The sequence below is a fragment of the Myodes glareolus genome, chromosome 5 (assembly GCF_982192425.1).
Source record: "Myodes glareolus chromosome 5, mMyoGla1.1, whole genome shotgun sequence".
Taxonomy (NCBI): Eukaryota; Metazoa; Chordata; class Mammalia; order Rodentia; family Cricetidae; genus Myodes; species Myodes glareolus.
Genome location: NC_142030.1, coordinates 74,410,414 through 74,437,214, shown reverse-complemented (window position 1 = coordinate 74,437,214; position 26,801 = coordinate 74,410,414). Strand labels below are relative to the sequence as shown.

At 37.8% G+C, this 26,801-nt stretch overlaps 1 protein-coding gene across 3 annotated transcripts in view; it reads right to left on the bottom strand.

Moving 5' to 3' along the window:
- Pla2g4a (phospholipase A2 group IVA) overlaps positions 1-26,801 on the bottom strand; it is a 143,980-nt gene that overhangs the window by 32,728 nt on the left and 84,451 nt on the right. For all 3 annotated transcript variants that reach the window (XM_048431007.3, XM_048431008.3, XM_085688139.2), the window contains 7 exons: positions 24,219-24,256; positions 22,451-22,592; positions 14,804-14,940; positions 9,550-9,772; positions 8,243-8,357; positions 2,135-2,272; positions 1,915-2,007 (listed from right to left, as the gene is read on the bottom strand). In XM_048431007.3, coding sequence (XP_048286964.3) covers positions 1,915-2,007; positions 2,135-2,272; positions 8,243-8,357; positions 9,550-9,772; positions 14,804-14,940; positions 22,451-22,592; positions 24,219-24,256 — 886 coding nt within the window. The remainder of the gene's footprint in view (positions 1-1,914; positions 2,008-2,134; positions 2,273-8,242; positions 8,358-9,549; positions 9,773-14,803; positions 14,941-22,450; positions 22,593-24,218; positions 24,257-26,801) is intronic.

Sequence of the window (26,801 nt, the reverse complement as noted above, 5' to 3'; positions counted from 1 at the left end):
ACACGACATCCATCTGGGATGCTACTATTCACATTAACCAAGCAGGATTACCTCATCCTTTACTTTAGCCCAGGCTAATCCAGATCTTTCTATGAGGTCCAGATTAGGTTCATTCTTACAACCTTCCACCCTGTCTGGGTAACCTCTATTCGTTGCTGTTGCTGTTACAGTGTTGGGGATCAAACACAGGACTCTGGACACAATGGACAACCATTCTACCACTGAGCTACTTCCCAGCCCTTTATCTTATACTCATTGACTATGGTTTAACCAAGGAGAGACTGTGAGTCTGCATTGAAGATCACCTCAGGCTCCAGATGGTACCCACTTTGCCTGCTCCCTACCTGAGTGATGCTTGGATGACAGCAAGTACCACAAGCAACAAGTGGCCTTTCTGTTTGTTTTTAATGTCATTTAGAAATAGTTGACCCTAATGAAATAATAAAATTACTTTCCCAATACTTTCTTAAGAATGATCCAAAAGAACAAATGACAGTTCTAAAGAGAAGATGAATGAATCTTTGTACATTACATATAACCTTCAACTTCTGGAATCAAGTCCCCTTAGCAGGAGAAATAGTCCTCAGAATGACATGTATTGCATTCCAGATCATGGCTCTATTACATTCTCTTATGCATATAAAACTTTATTATGTCAATTGCCATTGTCCATGATACCTGAAGGCCACATATTAGAAAAAAATAACATGCTATACTTTTTAACAGGAATATATTATATTAAATGAATTGAGCATTTAAAAAATTCATTGTTTTTATTCTGTGTTCCCAGGCAGACCTATGATAGTATATGGACAGAAAAATAATAGTAGACAATTGACTGGGAACCCTGACCTCTGATACACTGGCCCCAAATTCATTCATTCATTAGTTTTTGTTTGTATTATTTCTGAGACCAGATTTCATGCATCCCAAGGAATTCTCTAACCATGTGGTGTAGCTAGGAATGATCTTGAACTTCTCGTCCTTCTGTCACCATCTCCTGAGTACTAGGATTACAAGTTTGGGTCACCATGTCTGCTTTATGTTCCTAGGAATCAAATCCAGGACTTTGGGGGCTAACAAGCACTCTACCAACAGAACTACATCCTTGGATTCAAAAATTCTAACTCAGCTTCCTATGGCTTCTTCCCACTGTCCACCAAAACACAGTGCTTACTGGATGCAGATCACAAGACTTTGGGCAAGTCATGAATGCATGCTCGACTTTTTTTTAAAATCAAATTTATTCATTCAGTAAACTATATTCCTACATATCCTTATAGTTGTCTAATGACAACTATAAACAACTAGTCCTCAATAGAGTTTGTCTACTTTTTCAATATTTATAAAACTTGTTTTTAAATTTTTATAGAATGAATTAGATTTAATGAAAACCGTTAGTTTTAGCTTGTAATACATGACTTAATTTATCTGCTTTTTAGAAATACTGTGAATTAGTGACATAGGATAGACTAGCAAATTCTAGTAAGTTAGTACTTCATCAATAAGTGACAGGAATGGATTCATCTGTAAAAAAATAGAAATCAGTATTTGTGTGTTAATAAAGCTAGTCTTTAATAGGCTACCTTTATTGTCTTAAAGAGGAGTCTTCACTAACAAAAACAGTGTTTAGAAATATAACAAAGAAAAGAACAGGCGATGCCCAGGCAAAAACTATTCTTAGAACAGTGAGTGATCTTTGTACATTTCACAACTACGATGTCATAATAGGACGTAAATCATTTGGACAGGACTTTTAGGAAACACTTAGATTATTACAACAAGCACAGCTACTGATAAATTAAGGATTAAAATCCTTATGAAGATTTAATGTTCTCCACATATGTATGTGTTGTTTATCAATGAAGTCGATTTTCAGTGTAGCTTTTCATAAATGGAAGACGTTTACAGTACCTAATTCCTCCTCCATTGTAGAACCTTTATTTTGAGAACCAGAAACTCCCAAAACTCTGTTGAACAATATGGAAAAGGCACTGCCCCAGACACCTAAAAGAAAGGAAAAATATAGAATAACTTAAAATGCATCCATATTTAAAATGAGAGAGAGAGGAGAGAGAGAGAGAGAGAGAGAGAGAGAGAGAGAGAGAGAGAGAGAGAACTTTTGATCACTCACCCATTAAGAAATGCAAAGGGTTTTCTTCATATTTTTTCACAACTGTTCCCATAAAGAACTTGCTTCCAAATAGGTCAGGAGCCATAAAGGTACCATATTTTGCCATGCCAATCTCATATGGACTAAATTCAACCCAATCTAAAAGAATTTTAGAAAAAAAGACATTTCATTAATAGGAAAATGATACAGATACACACATAGTTAATAATAACTCAAAGTGCACCATGATTAACTTCACTCATTATGTTAGTTAATTAAAATATTGATTAATGTCTGCTATATAATACTGTGTAGTGGGTGAGGGGAAAAATAGATGAAAAAGACAATATAAAAGATTCCTTCTTATTGGCACAAAACAAATACCCTTTTTTATTTAAAAACTCAGACATCTTTTACGTAGTTCACCTTAAGATTGTAAAACTGAAAGAAAAAACTCAGACATAAAAATCTATTAAGGAAATCAAAGAAATTCTTCATGATGAATCACACCCTTGACAAAATGGGGAAGAAGAATTTGCTGTGCCTTTACTTAACATTTTTATTAATCATTCATTCTAAAGTCCCAACCATAATACAAAAGACGTTATTCCGATTTCTTAGCAATACACCAAGATCAGAACTGTCAGGTACAGTATGCAATAGTAACCCTGGTGGCAGAGGGTCTGTGATCAAACCCAATGAAGCAGCTCACAAACTGTGCTCATAACCTGAATACATCACCTATCTTCTCAGGTCTAAGTCCCTACTCTTAGCAGCATGACTAAAATCAGTAGGTGGTTTGTAAGATTAAGGCCCCAGTGAGTTAAGAAATGGAGGAAGTATAGGGGAAGCCACGACACAGTTCAGTTAATGCTTGAGGTCTGTCCATGGCATCACCGAATCTAATACTGATCTGCTTTTTAGTAACTCCAAATGTCTGGGTCTGACTTTTGCTGTATACGTCACTTCTTTGGCTTCCTTTCTTAGCATTACTGTCCACAGCAGGATTCTTACTTTAATTTTTATGATTGCCTCCCTTGACATAACAGCTCACATCTGGAAAGCCAAGTGCTAGAGGGTTTATCATTAGACATTGTCTTCGTCACCACAGGCATCACCTCCATACTCCACAGGGTGTTGCACCCTCTCCCTTCAACCCTCCCCTTTTCCCTGTGCATTCCCACACCCCATCCCAACCCCACTCCCACCTACTGGGGTCAAAATAAACTTGGGAAAACAGAAATGACAGAACACCAAGGCCACTTGAAAGCCTCCTCCTGCCTTCTCACCCTGTGACTGAAAGGCAGGTACACTCCATCTGCTCATTTCGACCAATCCCGCGTCAAATTTTCTATCACTGCATATTATTGCACCCTAACCACGCAAGCCTTTGTGCTGTTCCTCAGAAGTCAAGGCTATTTCCACGGGATTCTCTACCTGCTGCTCTTCTCTACAATTACATGGCTTCTCGTTACACTTAGTTTGAGATCTTGGCTAAAGATTCTCTATAAAGACCCACATGATGTACTCCCTTCTCAACTCCAAATGGTCTGCTATCACTATTTTGTTCAGTTTATCTTTCTGAAATGATACATCCAAATATATTATTCAACAATCACGGACAAATAAGTACACCACAATCCACTAGCTTTTCTGTGATTGTTTTGTGGTAAACCTTGATCTGAACTCAATGTGTGACAAGGGGTACTCTTCCTATATCAGTTATTCCAGTCAACTGAGAGTGTGGACACCTCCTATCCGAGAAATACAAGGCTGTTTGAATATTAGAGTCCACGGGGATACTAAACTACCTCGATTACGAACACAGTTTTGACTTTCAACTCTAAAGCGTTTGAATATCCAAGAAGTGTTCTGTCATCATTTTAGAAAAAGAATCATGCTTCACAAGCTCTGTTTGCTAAATGGTAAAGAAAACTCGCCTTTCAGAGAGGAAGCTGTAAAATCATAATTGTGATGAGATAGTGTGCCTCATTTAAATCCAGGCTGAATGGCGCATCTGAAAGGGCCTGTTTTAGACTGAAGAAAGTGGTATTGGAAGACATGACTTGCAGTGAAGCAGAGGCTAGTCACGGAGCTCCTGGGCCAGTGTTTTCATTTCTAGCACTGTCTTGGGAACTAACATGAATCTCCTCCCCCTTTCATTTTGATTGATCCTCACTTAATTGCTGCTGTGGGCTGACCACACTGTGACGACAGACATTTTCAAACGCTCAGATCTGCCCTCCACTCCTCGCCAAAGGCCTCCTCCTGTTATTCAGTTCCAATCTTCCAGGGTTGACTCATACATTTCAATTTCAGCCTCTCTCTTGTATCCTCACTTGCTCATTTCCACTTCCTGTTCACCACTTCACTCGGATGCTCTATCATCACCTCCCACGACCCTTGTCTGAAGACACAACCTCACTACCTTCCCTCCTCTCCAACTGGACTATTTTGGGAAACTACACTATCAGCCCAGATAAATATCCTATTGACTGACTGATGCATTGATTGCTTAGAACTCTGTTTACTACATAAGATCTGTCATCCAGATGTACTGACACTAAGCGTTTATCTACTTGCCTCTTTCTTAAAGTGTATGTCCCTGGTCTCAGGATCTCTTCACAGTGATTCAAGTTGAACTTGGAAATTAAAGTTCCTATTTCTAACATGTTTCCCTTCTTGGCTACCTGAATTAAGTTACCAAAGGACTTCAAAAAAACATTTTTAAAAGATTTATTATTTTATGTATATCCATGTTCTACCTACATATATGTATTGTATCACATGTATGCCAGGTGCCCACAGAGGTGAGAAGAAAACACAGGATCCTCTGAAACAGGAAATAAGGATGGTTGTAAGTAGCCATGTGGATAGTGGGATCCCAACCTAGGTCTTCTGCAAGAGCACCAAGAGTTCTTTAACTGCTGAGCCATCTCTCTAGCTCCTAACCAAAGGACTTTTTTGCAAAAATACTAACCGAGTAATTTAAATGTCCAACCCCAGCCCCAGCCCCAAAGCAATAACCATTTCCCATTATCATAAAACTAAGACAGCTGGAGATACAATTGTTTCTAACTCAGCACTGAAGTCTTTCTCATGGCCACAGTCTACACAACATATGCATAAGTCCTAGGATCCTCAGTGGAGAGTTCAGGAATGTTAGTGACTCCCCAGAACAGACTTTTGACTCTTTTCAAAACATGCCATGCTGTTCCTATTTAAAGATGCCTTTTACCCCCAAGTCAAACTTGAATCCTATTTCAATCACCCCTGTAAAATATTTGATGACTATAGTAAAGCTATACGTTATCCTATGTCATATCTGCATACTTCAGCCAGAAATTATATTTTAAATGTACATGATTAATTTGTCCAGGTTTCAGTTTTATGTCTTTAATGAGACTATAATTTCGGAGAGGAAAGGCAATGAGTTTCCTAACTATGGTTTCTGTCTTAAAAGTTACCATAAACAAGGCATGGTGATATGCATCGGTAATCCCAACAACTTGGGAATATACAGAAACATGATATGCATGTCAAAACCTTACCTCAAAATTGATTAACTTATCGTTATCCTTATGTCTAGTCTATAGCCATGAGTCATACTCAGTAAAGGTTAAGTTATTCACCTTTGGAAAGCCTTAAACGTGGCTTTAAATCTTCACAGCAATGTAACAGGGTGGAGGAGTCAGACTATTTAATGGTTTAAACACTAATGTTCATTTGTTGAAAACCTTCCAAAGAAAAAACCGTCTAAAGTTGTTCCAAGAGTCTGGAAGAAAAACATTCTCTGGTATTTATGAAGCACAGTTGTTGACAAAACTTCTATTAGCTGATTGGGTTCTTCGGCAGTCTAGAAAATAATTCACTGATTGTTTCAGTCTTTCTGTTCTGTTAAAAAAGGTATTCTCTCGTAATAAAGACATGTTTTCCTTCTTTCTTCTTTCTATGTTTTTCTTTTCTAATCACTCAAGTAAAACTACTTGAACATTCATGATATGCAACTCAGAATGTCTTATCTGGGTGGGTATCAGATTCCCAGAGCTAATGGAAGACACAACTTGACCCTCCTTATCATAGAGACTTAACAGTGAAGGTCAATAGTGTGTAGCATCTCATAGAGACAGATTTCCAGGCCAGACCTATTCAGATCCAAGATCTGCAGCTGAAGAGGAACAATTAGCCTCCAGAAAAACTACTTACTCATATTTTAGTTAATTTTTCCTTGTTCATGGCTGTCTACTAAAAGCACAGAGAAAAATAGTTGCCAATATGAAAAAGGTTATAGTAATTGTGACAATAATAAAATATCTATATTTCTATAACTGTTAGGTTTATGTATAAATCAGGAATTGTCACTATAACCTCTTCCACCTAGTAAAAGTAATACATAACAATATTTAAAATAGTGAGGAAAGTAAATACCAAAGAGATTAAATGACCTGCTGGTGTAATTTCAACAAAAAAGTCAAGGCTTACAAATTAAACTCTCATGCCCTTCTGACCTTATCTCAGTCCTTGTGGGGTAAAAAATTATTTCCCCAGCACTGACCTCTGATGAGAATACTAGTGCTAAGGTCTCAGTCAGTCCCCCCAATTTCAAGTTTCCTCAAAAAAAAATTAGCCAGAGGAAGGTACAATTTCATCATAGCACTTATTTCTTAAGTATAACAAAGTCTTAAGTCTCCAGTATAAACCACACCTTGGTCAAAGCTATGGTCCTTGTTGCTGATGGGCATACATGGACATTCTAATGCATACCTCCCTCCCACTCTTACAGCTCAGTAATTAAATTTACCTTTATAGAAAAAATCTTCTTCATCTTTAAACTCTTAAAGAGCAATTTTTTTGTTCTTATGCCATTTTTCACATAACACTCTACTTTCTTAAAATGTAAAGAAATTTAATTGAGGCTTGGCACTGAAGCATTTTCTATATTTTATCACATGCATTTGTCAAAACATTATTAAGAGATGAAGGGATGCAGGCTACAAGAAGTCAATGGAAATTCATCCAAAGGTAACTGCATTCTTTCTCCATTTACTTAATACTTACTGTAAACTTCCCAAATAATGGGCAAGATCTTACAGGCAGGAACAAAATGCTGTAGCGAGAGAGAGGGGTAACCCTGAGAGCCGACAAATCTGTATCCAACAACATCAGTAATCAGATAAACCAATATGATGTTATTAGAAAAACAAAGGCTTTCCAAAGTCAGTTCTCAGTTCTGCTGTAGACTGTTACTCATGCTCACTACACAAATCACACACCGTGTTTCTGAGATTTTACTCGTTCTTCTGTGATTCAATGTTAAAAATACGTATCTCCCTAGGTTCCACTAAAAGCAGATTAAAATAACATATGTGAATAGCACTTTCTGCAAACCATAAGCACAATAAACCTTTTAATCCATATCACTAATAATTATTGGTATATTAGTGAACAAATCACTTTTTAATAAACTAATTAAGTATTAATTAATTAATTAATTAATTTTAATAATTAATTAATAATTAAGGATTATTGCATGAGAGTATTTAGTCAAGGCAAAAAGAGAGTTATATTACAAAAGGATGATGGATTTACATCTACTAATCCATGTTGGATTTTTAAGAGCTCGATGCGAATGAAGTTATTGAGTTGTGTGTCCTTAAAAGCAGTCAATGACATCCCTGCATTGATATGACTGTGGCTGGGATTCCACAGAAACACAATGCACTTTTACAGCACCCGAGAACTGAAGCCACAGAAGAAACACGTGGAAATTCATTTATTAGAAATAAGGCCTTCTGTCCTTCAGCCACAAGCATAAACATGGCTGTAACACAGCAGGCATTCCATTGCCAACAGTCAGTAGAAAATGGACCATTCAGCAACTGACTGCATTCACAATTTACTCTCCATTTCATGGAGCTAAATGAACAGGCATCACATTCAGTCTTGTGGAATCCCCTTCCCAATCAGAAAAGTCATCTAGCTTATGATTTTTCACAGTTTCAAACCGTCTTGTTACAGAACATGTATTATAAATAGCAACTGAAATTGATTATGAGTTTTTTACATAAAGAAAATCATTAGAAATCTCCTTCTCAAGGGATTTTTTTTCTGTTAAATGGGACAACATACCAGCAAACATCAGCTCTGACACATCAGGTTTGACATGGAGACAGGTGAAGAGAGGCAGGGGGCACCGAGCTCCGTTGACTTTGTCCTTCAAACTACTCAGGGTAGTGCTCATTCTCTGCCCATACACACAAAATAGAACAAAGTGGCTTTAAATACTTAGACAAGGATATAGACAAAAATCTACTTGAAATAATATGTTCCAGCAAACTCTCTGAATTTTTATAAGGAAATTAAGTTTCTGCAAATTTCTGGACTCAAAAAGACACCAAAAATAAAGTTCTATGAAAAATGTTGTCTTTATTCTAAAACAAACAAATCTCTGCGGATTGTATCAACATTTGTAATGGAGGGACATTTGGCAGTCGTAGTGCTGGGAACTAATTCTCGGCTGGAGTCCCTGGCACAGGATGTCCTTTCTCTGCTGCTTTATCTTCAGATGAAATGTCACTCGGCGGTGATACATCAAGTATATTTGTTTTCTGTGGTACATTTCCTTTTCTGACTCTAATCATAACCAGGTAAAGGTTATGATTAGTCTTCTGTCATCTTTTTTATTTACCATTTTATATTACCATTCTTATATTACTATTATTATTGTTAATATTATTGGTATTTTGAGACAGGTGTAGCTGTGACTGTCCTGGAATGCACTCTGTAGATGAGGTTGGCCTTGAACTCACAAAGATTCGCCTGGTTCTACATCCCTAGTGCTGGTATATAAGGTGTGTACTCCCATAACTCGGCGCTTATTTATTATTTTAAAATATGCAATATAAATATATGTTCGTGTGTAAACATGTGCATGTGAGCACAGGTGCTCACACAGGCCAGTGGTGTTGAATCCTCCTGAAGCTGGAATGGCAGGCTGTTGTGAGCTGCCAGACAGTGGTGATGGGAACTTAACTCAGGTCCTCTGCAAGAGCAGTAAATGCTTTTATCTCTTGAGGAGAGAAAAATCTCCTCTTTTTCTATTTTGCATAGTACTTGCATTCACCATTTCACCTAAAGAGAATACCATTCGTGGAGGGAATGGACAGTGAAAATTTGACTTTTTCAAAAGGAAAATATAAACGTTCTTTCACACATGTCAAGCTGACAATAGTTTAAATTAGTTGGTGAGTACTAGTCTGAAGCCAAGAATCCTAACATCTGGCAGGGTGCATGTGTTTAGCACATAGACTGCTGAAGAAATGAATTGAGTGGCGTAGACTTTACAAAACATCTTGTGCTTTCCCCACTATCAGACATCATAATTAATTTGCATTGCCTACTACAGTTAGAAGGATTATACTTTGACCATGGCTTACATTTTGAATTAGTGTTTCTCCTATTAACATCCCAAAGATGTCAGTAAAGGTGACAGGTTGGCCAGAGCTTTTCTTCTTCCATAAAGACTCAACGTATCTTTTAACTTTTTGTGGTGTGAGAAGTAAGAGGGGGTTGTGGCTAACGTTCTTCATTAACTCTTCATTAATCTGCTCTGGGCCTTTTTCTGGAAAATCAGGGTGCGAGTACAAGGTTGACATGTACCTGTAAAAAAGTCAAAACAGCATCGGTAAAGATAAAGAGCATTCCATCGACGTTTCCAAAGAAAGGAGGTGCTCTCTCTGGCACTCTCCAGCGCAAGATAAAGATGGTGGTCATATTTGGCTAAGTCATCTGTCTGTTTGGAGGCATTAATTTATTTAAGAAGCAAATACGTCCATCCCTGGTCTATGATGGCAGCAAATTAGGGGAGAATAGATCTACAAGAGGGGAGGAGAGTTCTCCCAGTTCTCAGGGAAGCATGAGCAGTTCTGCTGTCCACTGGCCTGCCAGGAATGATTGTCCTTATCATACTCACTAGACACGGATGACTACGCTTCTGAGTCATGTGTAAACTGAATTTGGAGTGAATCAATATGAACTGTAAGAAACACTCTTCCCAAAGGCTTGCCACACTAGGAAGATCTAAAGGCTCACCTCCTTTCTTGTATTTCTCCCAACATTCACCTATCACTGCTGCAAGAGAAAACACTTCCTTAGTTGTTAGAGGTTGCTTAAAATCTCAGACAGTGTCCATGCTAGAAATAGAACTTTTCAAAGGAACACAGTGCATACAGATGTGAGCCTGCCACTCTTTTGATCATAAAGAGAATGGTTACCTTCTATCCTCTGTTTCTATCCTCCAACAGGTGAAGAAAACTCATTCAACCTCACTCTATCTCTACTTTGAATTTTTCTCAGGAAGCACTTGACTTGGTAATTTAATCTCCAGTTTACAAAAACAAAACACAAAAACCTAGAATAGTTTATTGGCACTGAGTTCATGGTCTTTGCTGTTCAACCCTTATGAACACATACTCCACAGAATTCACCAGGGTGAGTTAGACAGCCTTTCCATGATACCGTTGTGACTACTTGGATTTTAATTTTGGCTCTAGCACTGCCTAAACATAAAATAATAGGCAACTGGTTTTTCTGTGTAGCTCTTTAATATTAAATGCCTTTCTTTGTCTCCTTGGCTTGACCCAGAAAAAAATGTAATTAGTTTTCTGCATATAAGACCATCTGAAGCTCACATTTATAACACCAAGTGATAATCCCATAGATAAGTCTTTGTTTTGATTTCAATTATGCCAATCAAGTTTCTAAAACAGAGTGCCTTGGGTAGAACTTCTATAAATCAATGAATGAAATAGTCTTATATTTACTTATGTAAGAATCACTAAGTAGTTAAATAAAATTTTCAACATATTAATAATGTAAGATACCTCATTGTTTCTACACAAATGGGTTTAAATGTTTAAATATAATTTTTTCGTATTTTGAGACAGGGTTTCTCTGTAGCTTTTGTGCCTGTCCTGTAACTAGCTCTTGTAGACCAGACTGTCCTTGAAGTCACAAAGATTCACCTGCTTCTGTCTCCCAAGTGCTGGGATTAAAGGCATGTGCCCCCACCACACGGCTTTTAATGTAATATTTTAAATGTTATACTACTCCAGAGGGGGGAAATGCTAAATTTAATCCCTATCTTCAAATCCTATAGCCCACAGTGCTGATTTCAAAGTACTGGTGCCTAGCCCCTTGGATGTACTGAGTTAGAACACTTAGTGTATACATTAAGACTTTTTATACTTGAGAATGTACCAAAGTAGTTCTTCTCAATCAAGATTCTGGATAACTTGAGAAAACCCTCCACATTGTTCAAGGAATCCTCCCATTTTCATTCTCAAGGTTTATGTTAGCCAATTTAACAGAAGAGGCATTATTACTACTCTCTGTAGACATGGGGATATATTGATTTCTCTCTAGAGAGTGATTCCATACAAATAGGGTGATTAAAATTATATATTATATAACCCCTTCCAGTGCTACAAGATAACAGTTTCTCTGAGGAAGAGAGCTTTACTAAAAGCCTAGGCAAGAGAGCACAGACTTGCCATCACGACTTTCCTAGCTTACTCATGCCAAGTCTCCTGAATTTAGATTTAATGAGTCACAGGAATCATCCAAAAATAATTTCAGAAATAATTACTTGAAGGGAGCTCCAGTTACAAGAGAAGCTTTGTCCAACCTGAAATTTGATTTTGTGATCACAGAGAACTATCTGGGAGGTCCAGGGCTACTCCACATATATTTGTATATCTCATTTATGCCAAACTATGGTCATGTCTCCACAGAATATGAAACATTACAGAATACTGAGGTGTAATTTGTTTTTCCAAGTCTTCCTGATTTCCTTCCTCTGAACTTCTTACTTTCTTACCTATCTTTCTCATATAAGAATTATTAACATGAATCACCCCCTACCTTGCTTGTATCTCAGGAAATGTCTCCTCTTCTCAGTGCAATTTTCCCTATGTGTGCATTCTGTCTTGCAATCTGTCTCTCTGTCTTTCTTATCTATCATCTATGACATTTTACTTTCTTGTCTTTCAACTACCTGTATGTGTTGTTCCCTTCACCTCAGACATCTATGTAAATATCTAGGTCTCTTAAACTTCAAAAGCAAAATAAGTAAACTTCACAATCTCCTGACTTTATTTTTTACCCTTTCTGATCAGTTTTTATTTTTCAGGTTTCACGTTGCCATATATGAACTTCTGCTTTTGGTTCAGGTAATTTCATGACTAAAATAACTTTTATTAACTTAATTGGATGATTCCTAATTAAAACCACAAACATTTTCCAAACTCAGGCTAGGTTGTTTCTCCAAGCTCTGACCATTCCTGACCTGTGAGACCCATCTTTCCCTTGACTCTCCTCTCTCGGGCTTTCTTGCCAATTCTATTAGTTGTCTTCCTCCTCTTTTATCTGTCACATTTTGGTGTTCTCAGGATTCTACACATAAACCATCATAGCTTGGGTATCCAAGTAAAAGACATGTGGAATCACTAAAGCTTGTTATACAGATATAATTTGGCAAAAGGGAGATTGCGGAGAAGACCTGGCATCAAGGAGAAGAGCAGATAAGTAGCAAATGGTGATACAGAGGAAAGAACAATCAGGAAGAATTAATCCCTCCCTTAAAGAAGGGCAGTATGAGTGATTATCACAGCCCTGAGCTCCTAACTTCACCAGAGAAAATTAAGGAAAATGTGGACCAACAAACGTAAACATGGAAATGGCCTGTGAGTGAACATTTATTACGATTTAAAGATGGAGGGTCATTCATGGAAATGAAATAAAAATAGTAAAGCTAATATTTAAAGAAAAAAAAGGCAGAGCAGATGTCATGCGTAGTCCAAAGTGTACCCAAACTTACAACTCTCTTACATTTCACAGGACTTATTCTGGATTGCTGAGAAAAGCATGTAAGAAGATATTGCCCAAATCTTGGACAAAGGAAACAACTACGGGTCTAATCCATGTCACAAATACATAACTCTTCCCCAGTGCTCAAAGATTAAACATCATTTATTGGATGCATTTAAGAAAATAGACCTCTAGCTGTACTCAGTAAAGGGCAGCAAGAATCCAATAAATATTGAGTGAAGAAAATAAAATCAAGCAGAAGCAAATAATAAAATTGTTAGTAAGAGTTTGGACAAAAGGGTCCAAGTGTTTTCACCTCATTACTCATTAAACAGGCAGGCAGGCAGGTGCGTGCTCCTCCCTCCAGGGAAAGAATAATGGCGGTTCCACCCTTCCCTCAGAAGACATCAATCATGCTGAGGGCACAATGATGGTGACAAGCGTGGCCCTGGGTTAGTGGTTATTTAACTGCAGGATCTGGCTCAACACATTTAGGAAAAATATGTTTTAAGCAACTCTAGATTATCTACATGGGAAACTTTATGTAGTATTCAGAAGCAGCTGGTTAGCTCAATTGCTTAGAACATGGGACTACCACCATATCATACAAATAACACTCTCGGAGAGGATTGGATTTAGCACAAAAAAAATGTTAGAATATGGACCTTAAAGCAGGTGTATCTTGTGATAAACAAATCACTTGGCCTGTGAGTCAAATTTTCTTTAGTTAAAAAAATGAAACTTATTTCCACCGCATGGGATGAAATGACAAGACACTTTAAGAATACCAAACATGTAAAATACAAGAATACGGCACATAAACTGTTCCATGGCTCAATAACCTAATCAGCCTCCCAGGTCAGAGGCAAACATACTGTAGCGAGATAATACTCTCATTTGAGATATTTGAAAAAGATCAACTACTTGATTTTTCTCTCTGAAAGGATTCAGATCCTTTGACGGGGGGTGGGGAAGGGAGTTCGAGACAGGGTTTCTCTGTATAGCCCTGGCTATCCTGGGAACTTCCTCCATAGACCAGCCTAGCCTCAAACTCAGAAACCCACCTGCTCTGCCTCCCAAGTGCTGGGATAAAGGGTGTGCGCCACCATAGCTCAGCCATTTATATGATTTTCAGTGTGCTGGTATGGGTTAGACACACAAAAGTATGTATTGTCTCTCTGAAAATGTTATATACATATATTCATGCAAGGTAAATTCACAGGACAAGAATGTTACCCATGTGGGTGTTATAATTATCCACCTCGCTCAGCTGAGTTTAAAGAGACTTAAAGGACTAGTTCAATATTCTGTTAGATAGCAACTAGTGAGGCCTCCTGCATCTGTGCTGCCCAGAGTCATTTTCGCTCTTCTGTAGCCTACAACATCTTGTATTTTTTCCTATTTGCCCTAAAGAGGAAGATGAATAACTCGTGAATCACGTAGACTTAGACATGTTTTCTGGAGGAGTCCAAATCAGCAAATTATAGGAAGATTAAATTAATTATGGGTGGAGTATGCTATTCCACTACTGTCATATTTATCTAAAATCACCTTCAACAGGCTATCCTTTTATTTCATGCCCTAACGACAATTTTCATCAAAACAGGCTTTAGAGGGTAAATGGATGACCAAAATTTTAACTAAATACAGGTATTTATCATAGTAAGACATTCTTAAGCTGACTGTGGCATTGGAATTAAAGATTTTTAGCAATTTGAAGTTAAGGTCCAATTTTGTAGGTTGTTCTTTCCTAGTGTTTGAATTGGATAAATTGTAAACCTTTAGGAAAATAAAATTCAAATCAACTAAAAAATGTATACTAACCATGTGGATCCAGAAAGGCCTGCAATATAGGTAGCACAATCCAAAATCCCAGATTCATACAGCGCCTTCATCACACCAGAGAATCCCACCATGGCCCGGAAGCCCCCACCTGAACCCAAAATGGCCACCACAGGCACCTGGAATGAAGCAACACAGAGATTATACAAACAGCAAAACCCAAAAATTAATTAATTTCCAGCTTCAACTCTAAGACTAGAAACAATTTACTGTCATACAAAGAAACAGAAACAGGTATCACTCACATCTTGGCAATATTTAGCTTTCTTCTGCATGTTTATTTATTTTATTTTGTATATTTAATGCTTTTAAAGAAGTGTTTCATTTTAAAAATCAAGAATCAAAGTCAACTGAAAAACATTATTATAATAATAGTTATAACAGCAACCAGCACAGCAAAGCTCTATGTTTGTTCAGTTGCAATCTGAAGCTTGCTTTCAGTGGCATTGCTTCATTTGGTCCCTCAGACATCCTGAACCGGCTAAGAGTAATGCTCCTTCTCTATCAGTCTCACAGCTGGCAGAAGCAATCTGTCAGTTGGGCAAACAGCTTGCTTTCAGGGTACGTTTACAGGGAGCATCTTTACCTTTGGTGACAGATCTGAAGCAAGGGGTGAGAGGCATGTGGTCAGAGCCATTTTTATTTCCATTTGGAAGTGGTTAAGTTAAGCACCCACAATACAGGCTCCATACACAGACAGATAATAACTAGTACACCCGAGAATCACACTAAGGTACAACTCACACCAAAAGTCATGCTCTTTGTTCTTTGGCGTGTTATAGAGAGGGAGAGATTTATTGAGAGAAATTCCCGGATGCATGGGCAAACTGCACTTCATATTCATGTATAACATCAAATAATATCAACACAATTCTGTGCAATACATGCGGAGTAAATTTGGATGCTAAAATAGTCTTCTAAACAGTCATTCTGAAATAACATTCTGAGTAACAACGTGTGCATCTTTTAGTCCTGGTTGCTATTTGAAGAGAATCAGATAAGAGATGGTTTTTAGGTTATATTTGGACATAACATTGTTAATATTTGCGCATAAATGTGTCAAGAAATAGTTCACGTACTTTCTCTTAGGATTACAGGAAATGAACTTGCATTTACTAAAAAATCCTGTGTTTTGATTTAATCTCTCTTGATGTATGGGTTTACAAATCCTATTATTTTTCTTCATTAGAGAAGAAAAGCTCTGAGGTGCTTAAGACCTCTGACCTTCCCATAGATTGCAACCTCTTACCATCACAAAAGACACTTTTCCCATGGTTCTGTGTTAGGGCTCACTAAGGAAACAGATTCAATACAATGTTTGTTTATATGGAAAGACATTCATTATAAGAAATTGGTTCACACAATTGCAGAGACTAGAAAGTTCAAAGCTGCAGTGTGGACCAGTAAGATCCAGGCCCAGAAAAGCTGATGGTGCAGACAAAGTCTGAAGGTAGGGGCCACACAATTCCTCCCTGGTCTTCCACAGCTCTTCTTGAAGGGAGAAGTTACTCGAATTAGAGACGCTGTGTCAGTAACAAGTTTGCTAATCAGATTTGAATTCCACAGCAACAATGATGAAAGAGAAAGCTATAGTTTACAGAAATTACTTCAAGTGGACATACAGGGCAGCTGATTTCAAAGGGCACCAACATGTAAAAACCGAAATTCACATTATCCAAACAAGAAGTTGAATGTTTCCCAAAGGTTTCTTTCCCAAATTATCAAGTCTTGGTATCATAGTCTTGGTATTCATTTCTTTGACTCTGTAAGAGACATCATCTCCGCTGAAGCACAAGCAAACACAGCGCGTGCCCAAGATTTGAACTCATTAAGGTCTTGCACTGAATGCGGCCTCCTTTTGAAAACCAAAAGCTGTCTCCTTTCTTTTGTTTAATAAAAAGAAAAAAGAAAGGGAGGTATAAAAGGTCAGCAAGGGTGGGTGGGTTTGAGGTGTCGGGGGGGGGGGAGTAAGTGGGCATTGTGACAACATGGCTTCTCCTTTGGCATGTTTAATTGTGATGTTTAATGGACACCCTTGCAATTTAAGATGACACCTTTAAAATAATATTCTCTCCTAATGATGACTCGAGACCTGCCACTCAATAGGAGAATCAGCAGAACCTGTAGGGGGTTTATTTGAAGTTAACATTGTCTGTTGTGACTTTATTTTTAATTTCTTTTATTTTTAGTTTTTTGGTTTTCACTGGAAGGAAAAAGATGCTCATTTTAAATGTTGAAGCGTACAAGTTGCTTTGTTACAATAAAATCAATGCACACACACACACACACACACACACACACACACACAAAGAAAAGCAAAAGCAGGATTGGAACATTCTTGACTTTGATATTTTTATAAGACAGGTCTTGAGAAGAAGAACCCACTTCCCCATACCCAGGAAACAACTAAACGTACTGATGTGAAAACAAAGATACTTACAAAAAACAGGAAAACAGGAGACTAAAAAAACACAAAGATTAGCTTGGTAATAATAATAATAAAAGTTCTAAGGGAATAAATGGTATTGATACAGTCTGTGGTTCAGATTGTATCTAAGATAATTATTTCTAACACGAAGGGAAGGAGTAGATAAAAGTCAAACCACAATTCTAGAAACCATGCACACTAATATGGCCCATGGAAATTTACACTAAATGGCCCATGAACATCCACAGTAATATGGCTCAAGGACATCCACACTAATACGATCCATGGAAATCCACACTAATATGGCCCAAGGACATTCACACTAATATGACCCAAGGACATCCACACAAATATGACCCATGGAAATTCACACTAATATGGCCCAAGGACATCCACACTAATATGGCCCAAGGACATCCACACTAATATGACCCAAGGACATCCACACTAATATGGTCCATGGACATATACAGAAATATGGTTTGTGGACATACAAATTAATATGGCCCATGGATGTGTATACTTTAAGAGTCTAGCCCTCTCATCTAAACTTTCTTCTCTTCATTAATAGCCAGATATTGGTGATCCTCTGTTTTAGCAACCTGATATTTCTTTCTGTCTCCCTTGCCCGCCTCCTGCCTTATTCCCTTCCCCTCTATTCCACCTCTCTATAAATGCCATGCCAATTACTACCTAACTCTATTCTCTGATTCACATAAAATATTTACTGAGCATCACATTTTAGGAGCCATGTTAGATACTGGAAATAGGCAGGTGAACATCACAGACAGTGTATGGCCCTCATCAAACTTTTAATCTAATGGAGAAAGAAGATATCAAATGAATATTTATATAAGTACTTTTAGGTACCATCACGGTATATTCTGAAAAATAAACAATGTACTTTTAAGTGCAAAAGAAGGGCTTAATGCAGTCAACTTCATGTTTTGAGAAAGCCTCTCTGAATTCTGGGTAGATAGAAAAGGGCGAGGAGGAGGACAGCCACAAGAGGACATGTAAAGAACAGTGATGTTGCTTTCAGGATTGGGAGTGCTGTGATGGAGATACTGAGGCTCATTAGTGAGGAAATCAAAGATGCAAATAAGGAGATTAGATAAGAAAATCAAAGACCCATGGTGCCAGGAGGACATCTGTCATCAGCAGCTGTGTGCTTGGGAAAGGTGGAGTCAGACACTGCCGGTATCTATTTGTCATGGACCTGGCACAAGAGAACACCGAAGGCAGATGCCCGGAGCATGAAAGGATGCACAGCGGGCTGTGAAGAGCATGTGTGCATTTTTATATAAAAATATCTGTACTCAAGCGGAAGCTGACAACATAGATGGGGAGGGGACTAGAAGGACTGAATAATTGACTACTGCGGTTCCTAAGAAGAGCTTGTGATGTGTGTCTGATGTGGATCTGCATTTGAAAGAAAAGGAAATCTTCTCGTTAAAGTAGGAGGGAAAATCATGAACTACATGTGTCAACTTTATGGCCAAAAATTAGAAAGAGAAAGATGTATGCATCTCTTATCTCTTGATTTTAATTTGTCTTTGATTAGGAGCCAAGTTATTAGCTGTGAATAGAACAATGGGCGCGCTGTAGTGAAAAATAAAATTGCTGCAAATAACTGAAGAGCAAATAGGGAGCCTGGGATAATGAGTCGAGGATCTTCTGAGGGAGGGATAGAGATGAACATGAATATAAAAATATCTGCTTTGCATTCCAGCAAGCTCATTCGGCATGGCGCGGCCAGTACTCTCCCACCTTCCCACCAATGCCAGCATCCTCCACTCACATCTGCTCACTTCACACATCATTAGCTTAATCTGATTAAAATGCCCTCGTCCAAACAAGGCTTTAAACTCACTAAAAAGCCTTAAGTGCTATCCATCTCAAATTTGATCTTCTCCAGAAGCTAACACAGTTGTCTCGATCAGTGATATATGACAGAAATCAGAACAACTTGAAATAAAAGTTATAGGCCCCAGCAGAAAACAGAAAAACAATAGAAAACAACAGAAAACAAAGATGGAAACAAAAAGAAGTCTCAGAATTGCTGTGAAAGGTGTGCTGCCTGCATTGAAAGTAAATGAAGAAAAAAATGAGTAAATGTGATAAGAAGAGAGTTTCTCCCAATACTAGTAACCAAACTTAGTAACCTGTCATAAATTCTTAAAGAGATCTGTCAGGGTGACAAGTGACTTGCACAATAAAAAAGAATCAGCTACCTTTATTTTTTAAAATAGAAATTTAAATGGAGGCTTCACTTTCCTCTTTGTTTCTTCTTGGCAGAAGTTCCCCATAAGCAGCATTGTACCTTACAGTTAGTTGGCTTCGCAGAAATCAAAGCCATGCCAACATTAGCAATGAACGTCCCACCTCATGGCTCCCTGAAAACATAGCTGGAATCCTGCCATCACTTGTGGCATATGGGTGTTCATCAGGTGCCCTTCCTAAGTTGCTATATCTTGTGTCCAAGTGTACTTTGCCTTTAATTTGCAATAACACTGAAACCCTGTGTGTATGTGTGTGTGTGTGTGTGTGTGTGTGAAAGAGTGCCTACTTGTGAATTTAATGAATCAAATTATGTTACCTTAAAATATTCAACTAATAGAAAAAGTTCATGAAAATAAGCCAAGAACTGTTCTATCACTAATAAAAAACTTCTCCATTCTTCATCATTGCAGCCATTTATCTTCATAGATTTCATTTATAGAGATAGACTGGTAGAACAGAAAGGAAGGCAGAGACATCGGGTATATTAGGTAGACGATGATGATGAAGAGAGGGAGATGGATGGATGGATACATACATACATACATACATACATACATTCATACATACATGATAGATAGATAGATAGATAGATAGATAGATAGATAGATAGATAGATAGATAGATAGACAGACAGACAGACAGACAGTCAGACAGACAGGAAGGCAGGCAAATGAAAAAGAAGGATAGATCATCCAAAAAGATTATAAAATATATTACTCAATATTCACTCAATTTTTTTAAAAAAATGTTAAAGTAAAATTCAAATATTGTACCATCCATAATTGTTCTTAAATACTTTATTCTAAACTCTGTACAAGTAGAAGTTATTTTTTGACTACTTAGTCATTTTTAGATGGTATTTTTCAGCTCTTTGCTCTGAAATATGAAGAACTGAAACACTTTTTATCTCCGCTTTGAGTTTGCAATTCAAGTCAGTTAAGGAATGTTGTCAATTTAGCTAGAAAAATCTTACTTCTATATATATTTCTTGGGGGTGTTTTTCTAATAAAGGTTAGTACTCGTATGCCTTATTTTAAAAAATGAATAATGTATTGTGGACTAAAGAGTTGGGCCACGAGTTAAAAGCACTAGCTGTTCTTCCATAACATCTGGCTTCAGTTCCAGAATTCACATGACAGCTCACAACCCTCTGTAACTCCAGTCCCAAGGGATCAATCTGAAGCCCCCTTCTCATCTTCATGGGAGCTACATGCATGCAGTGAACAGAAAGCCATGCAGACAAACACACCCAAATATATAAAATAAAGGGGGAAAATGTTAATCCTTTATTAGAAAATATAAATTGTGCTCCATCTACACAATGGGAAGCTGTTCCTTGGTTAAAAAAAGAAAGAAAGAAAGAAGCTACTGGATCATGCAAAGATGTAGAACAAGATGGAATTTACATTATTATTATGTGAAATAATCCAATCTGATTCATGTTAACATGACTTCATGTTATCAGACTTCCCCTCTACAAGATTATATAACATAGAAGCAGGTAAAACTATAAGGAAAGAAGAAAGATAAGTGGATGTCAAAGGTTATGTGTGCAAGAGAATTAATTATGTGGAAGACAATGGGTGGTATTCAAGACAACAAAACTACCCCCAATACTGTAGACATGGGCCATGACATACTTTTCAAAACCCATAAAATGTACGTTAATTGCAAACCCTTACATAAACTACAGACTTTGGACAATTTTGCATCAATTGCAAGGTTTATGCTAACAAGTGCACTGCTCTGATGTGGAGTGTTACAAGTCCAAGATATGATGATAAGTGTCTCGTTAATTCCCTCGGTTCAGGGACACCCAGAGAGCAGATCAGTAAAACAGTATTTCTCCACTCATCTCTGAGGATGGTTTCCAAGAGGACTAGTGTTTGAACCAGTGGACTCCATAAAATATGCCTTCTGTCCTCTATGTGAACTGGTATGGCTTGATATGGATCCATGTCTTATTGCTGTTGGGTTCTCAGGCCTTGGGGCTCTGAGACATGATACCAGTACCACCACCCCAGCAATTCTAATCCTTAGGCCTACATCCCCAGACTCATAGCCACAGCATCAAATCCTTCAGATGAAGATTAAATTACATCCCTAACTTCCTTGGATTTCCACCTTGCAGACAGCTTATCAAAGTACTTTTCAACTTCCATAAAATACATGAGCAAATTTCTATTATATTCTATTAAATCTCTCTCTCCCTCCCTCTCTCTGTCTCTCTGTCTCTCTCTCTTCCCATTCCCCCTCTCCCCTCCCCCCCATCTTACACACACACATCCCTTTGGTTCAGTTTCTGAGACTAATAGGTTATGCATAGGTGTGAATGGAAAGCATTAAGGAATTGTCTGTGTCTTCTGCTCGGTTTTTCTGTGGCATTAACATTGTTTTAAAAATCAAATTATGGAGCATGTGATCAAACCAGACTCTCTGAAAGTGGCTGTCAATGAAGGCTGACTGAGAAGCCAAGGACAATGGCACTGGGTTTTGATTCTACTGCATGGACTGGCTTTATGAGAACCTGGTTTATTTGGATGCTCACCTTTATAGACCTGGATGGAGGGGGGAGGACCTTGGACTTCCCACGGAGCAGGGAACCCTGACTGCTCTTAGGACTGGAGATGGGGTTGTGGGGGATGGGGAGGGAAAAGGGAGGTAGGGAGGAGGTGGCAATTTTTAATAAATAAATATATTAAAAAAGAAATACCAGTTATCAAAAAAGTTGTCCAAAAAAAGTCAAATTAGAGATAACTACTACAGCTCATGATTATTACCAAAATAATGAGCATTGGGTTGAGCACCTATCCTGCCTCAAAAGCTGAAGAAATCATGCCCATATTGAGGGATGTACCGGAAGAAATCACTAAAAATCATCATTAGGCGGTAACGACATTTCAAATCTCCCCACTCACATCACGTGTGGAATAGAGCCCCTCGCTGTCCTTTGGGCCCAGGAGTTTCTTCATGTTCTCCTTGATGTTCTCTTTCCGCTGCTGCCTGAAAGCTTTCTCCTCATCACACAGCGCCATGCTGAACCGTAGGTCTGGGCATGAGCTATGACAGAAAACAGAGGGATCAATGAGCCACAGTTCCCGGAGCCTTGCTTTGCAGTAGTCAATCTCCAAGGTTCCCCCAAACTGCATGAATACTGCTGGCTGCTTCCCTGCTCAAACAAGTCCCAGGAAGCAATCTTAAAACTATAGAGCAAAATGATAGCTACCTTAAAACAGTGTTGGTTTTTGTGCCCTATGGCAAGCAAAGATCTAGGACTCAACTCCAAACAGAGGGAGCAAAGCAAATTGAGCAACCTGTATTCAGAAGCGAACAAATTAAAAATATTTTCTTAAAACCAAGTGAAATTTAAGGGCTAAAGAGATAGCTCAGAAGTTAAAAGCACTGTGCGCTCTTCCCAAGGTCCTGAGTTCAACTCCCAGCCATCACATGGTGGCTCACAACCATCTGCAATGAGATCTGGTGACCTCTTCTGGCAGGTAGACAATGCAGGCAGAACATTGTACACATAATAAATAAATAAATCTTTAAAACAAAGCAAAACATTCATAAATACAAAAATCTTAAAACGTGGTATTTAGGAAAAATAAATGAATTAACAGTTCCCAGTACATTGTGAAATGGTTTGTGTGAGATGTCCCTCATAAGTCTTGGACATGAATACTTGATCCTCATTTGGTGTCTGTCTGGAAGATTATGAGGTGTGGCCATGCTGTGAAAAGTATGTTATTCGGGGAGTTTGAGTTTTCATGCCATTCCCACTGTGTTCTCTACTTTCTGTTTATGGTTAGAGATATGAGTTTTTAGCTGCTGCTTCTGTCTCCTGCCATCTGGTACCTCCACCATCATAACGTTTAACCCTTTGGAACCATAAACTCTTCTGTAAATTGCCTTAATCATGGCACTTTATTACGGCAATAGAAAAGTAGCCAATATATTCTGTATATTAGGACAGTAAAGACTTTCAGAAGTGCTTCAATACAGAAGATTGTTTGTGGCTTTGGTACAGCACTTTAAGAGCTTAAGTGGTCAGGAGTACTTCCCTTGTTCCTGCATTCCCACTCCTACAGCATCTAACACCCACTAGCATCACAAAGAACTTAACTCCCAGGAAGCATGCTTGCAGAGATAATGTCTTAATAAATTCCCGTGTTTAATGGAGGACTCCCTTGAAAAGGGAAGTGCTTCAAACAACAGAACTCTAGGTAACTGCAAGTGCAGGAGCATCTATAATACATTTGGATCCCTTATTTATACTCCTTTTGAATAGTGGCAGCCACAATTTCTCAGAAACTTATACCCATTAAAAACTACATTGAACATAATGTATTATGACAGCTATGGAAGAAATTTTTAGGCATCGTTTATGGCCTATCACCAATGGAAAATGGGCTTTAAAAACCACAATTGTTTCCGTGGGAATAGACAGACGTGTTACTAGAAAGAGGGCCCTTGAAAACAAGAAGTAACTCTGACAACTATTCCCCAGCTTCCAAACTACTGTAAAAAGTAAGACAAGAATATTATAACTCTGCTTTTTGGATTTTGAATAGCTAGCTAAAGGAGACTATTAAGTATTTAAAGCTTTAGGAATTATTTCACAAATAAAGAATTCTCTTTAACAATATCACTCTAAATAGTCTCATCTGATTAAAGTAATGAACTTACCAAACTTCAAGCGACATTTCCAGGATCATTTCAGTGACCTATAAAAGGAATATATTAACTAGATGAGATAATAAATAAATATGTGCTTGATATAATGCAAACAGGCAAAACAAAATTTAAATGATTAAACCAATAAAAAGAAACACAGATATTTCATTATGTACATGCTCGTCATTTTTTGTTAGTTATTATATAATTCTTCATGATAAATTATTTTAGCACATATTAGAATTGCCTCTGCCTGATTAGTGATGTGATAGTAATGGTGATAAAATCAATTACTTTTAATTTGGATCTGAGGCCCAACCCACAGAAGGGAAGTCATGTCTGGTACTGTAAACCTGCTCAAAAGTTGGGGAGGTCATAGTCACTGGGGTAAAACTAAATGGATACAGTGTCAAACTGCCTTGTAAACATTTGTTTTTACCCATGGATTAGTTTTCCTGGACAGCCTTGGCTAGGGAAGCTTCAATTTGTAGTGAGCAACAGTTAATGCAGAGACCTATAACTGGGCAAGTAGTGAAAATAAGTGACTGTGTTGAATGCTCAGCTTAGGATGGACCATCCATATTACCCACTCCAAGTCTCAGAAAACATCAAAGAAAAGGGGTTGGAAAGAAAATAAGAGCCATCGCATAGGAAGGAGTTCTGTGAACCCCCATCTTCTGTCCATTGTATGGCCCCTGCACTTACGCACTCACAGAAGCTACTGCTGCCTGTCCAAAACATGCACAAGGTGGGACCCCTCCATATTCCATCACAGATAAGGGAGGAACTCATTATAACCACTCCTCCATGAGGAGTTATTAGCAGTTAATGGGTGCTGGAGGGTGGGAAATCATTTTCCTCAATGGCCACGGAGAAGTTACCCGTACTTGAGTGAATAAAATCTTAGCCATGCTCATGCAAGCAACCCTCTTTAAACTCAGAGCACCACAAAAACACATAAAAAAAAACAAAACAAAAATAAGAAGAAAAAGAAGGTGTTCTGGAAAGAGTGGAAGAGAGACGAAAGAAGAAATGGGATGGGGCAAAATTTTAAAATTATATTACATACATAAATATTATATACATAAATGAAATTGTTGGAGAATGGTTATTTCTTTTAAAAAGTAAGTAATGCCTCTGCCGTATTGTTTACTTCCTGAACTGAGAGAAAGTACTTGGTCCCATGAATTATTATTCATAAAACATAAAAATGGCTGAGATTCAAAATAAGGAAACACTACTGTAGTGAGTACTGCTTGGGAGTTGCTTAAGGTTGCAGATTCAATGTCCACCATGACCAAGAAACCAAAGAAAGCCTGGGTGGAAGCTCACATATGCATGTGTGCAACAAGTGGGGCTGGAACAGGTACACTCATGCCTGCTGGTACCCAGATGCAGGATCCAAGAAACATCTACCAGTGCAATGAGGTGAATCTAGATTCAACTTTCTCAAGGGTACTTTTGAGCCAACCAAACTGTATCCAGTCAAGCAGAGAAGTTTCATTTATCTTAAAAGGAAGAACATAATACTCACAGAGAAGACATGCATGAAAAGGTGCCTTTCCAGAAAGTACATCTCTGCTCTATTGAAAGATCTCTGACATTAGTTAGTACTGATGACATCAGTACTGAACAATGTCCCTGAAGAACCAATGGGAAAATATTCTGAAAGTTGCTGTATAATTTTAAAATTGTGCTATTATTTTTATTATACTCGTTACCATAAGATTGGAGCGACTACCCAATCATTACTATGGAACTATGATTTGCTTCTTGAAATGGAAAGGCCGTAAGTTTAGAACCACCAAAAATTCCAAGATTTGTTACCTTTGGGGTAAAAGGTATGGGAGAAGACAGGTTTAAAATAAGTTTACAGATGATTCTCAGTAATAGATAGTAAAATCTGTAAGACATATGTTTCAGAGTGAACTGAACTTAAATAGGTTTCTACTACTAGTTCACTGCAAAGTATTTGGAACTGATGGGCTGATGGGTAATCAATGAATATCTGTTGAATGTTCATGTGATGTGGAGTACATCAGGCAATCTTGTGCTGTCAAAAAGTATCCAATAACTAATAGCGATAAAATCGTGGGATGGTCTGACCCAAAGAATAGTTTTTTGCCTGACTTTATAAATCATAATTCATGAAATTCATGAATGTAGTTATTACTTTTACAGCTGATAAAAATACTCTAAAAATTCTAGGACAAAGGGAAGTACACATGCCTGGATGAATTGTGTTTCATTATAAATAAAAATTAATATAAAATAATTACTATGTATCAGTGGGAACAGTGCCTAGATCACATCCCTGTCCATTATGCCTAATTTCTAACTTTAAATTTTCAACTGGAGTCTTTCCCATAGGGGACCTGGAAAAGATTTTATACTGAACAGTGTTGTCAGGGTTATTAAGTACAATCAATCAGGCACAGGAGACACAAATTCTGTTTTATAGCTGCTGTTGCTGGGTGTTGTTTGTTTGTTTGTTTTTTAAGACACGATCTCACTATACAACGTAGGTTGACCTAGAATTGGAATTACAGCTATGTCTTACCATACCTGGGTATATATTCTGTGTTTTCAAAGAAA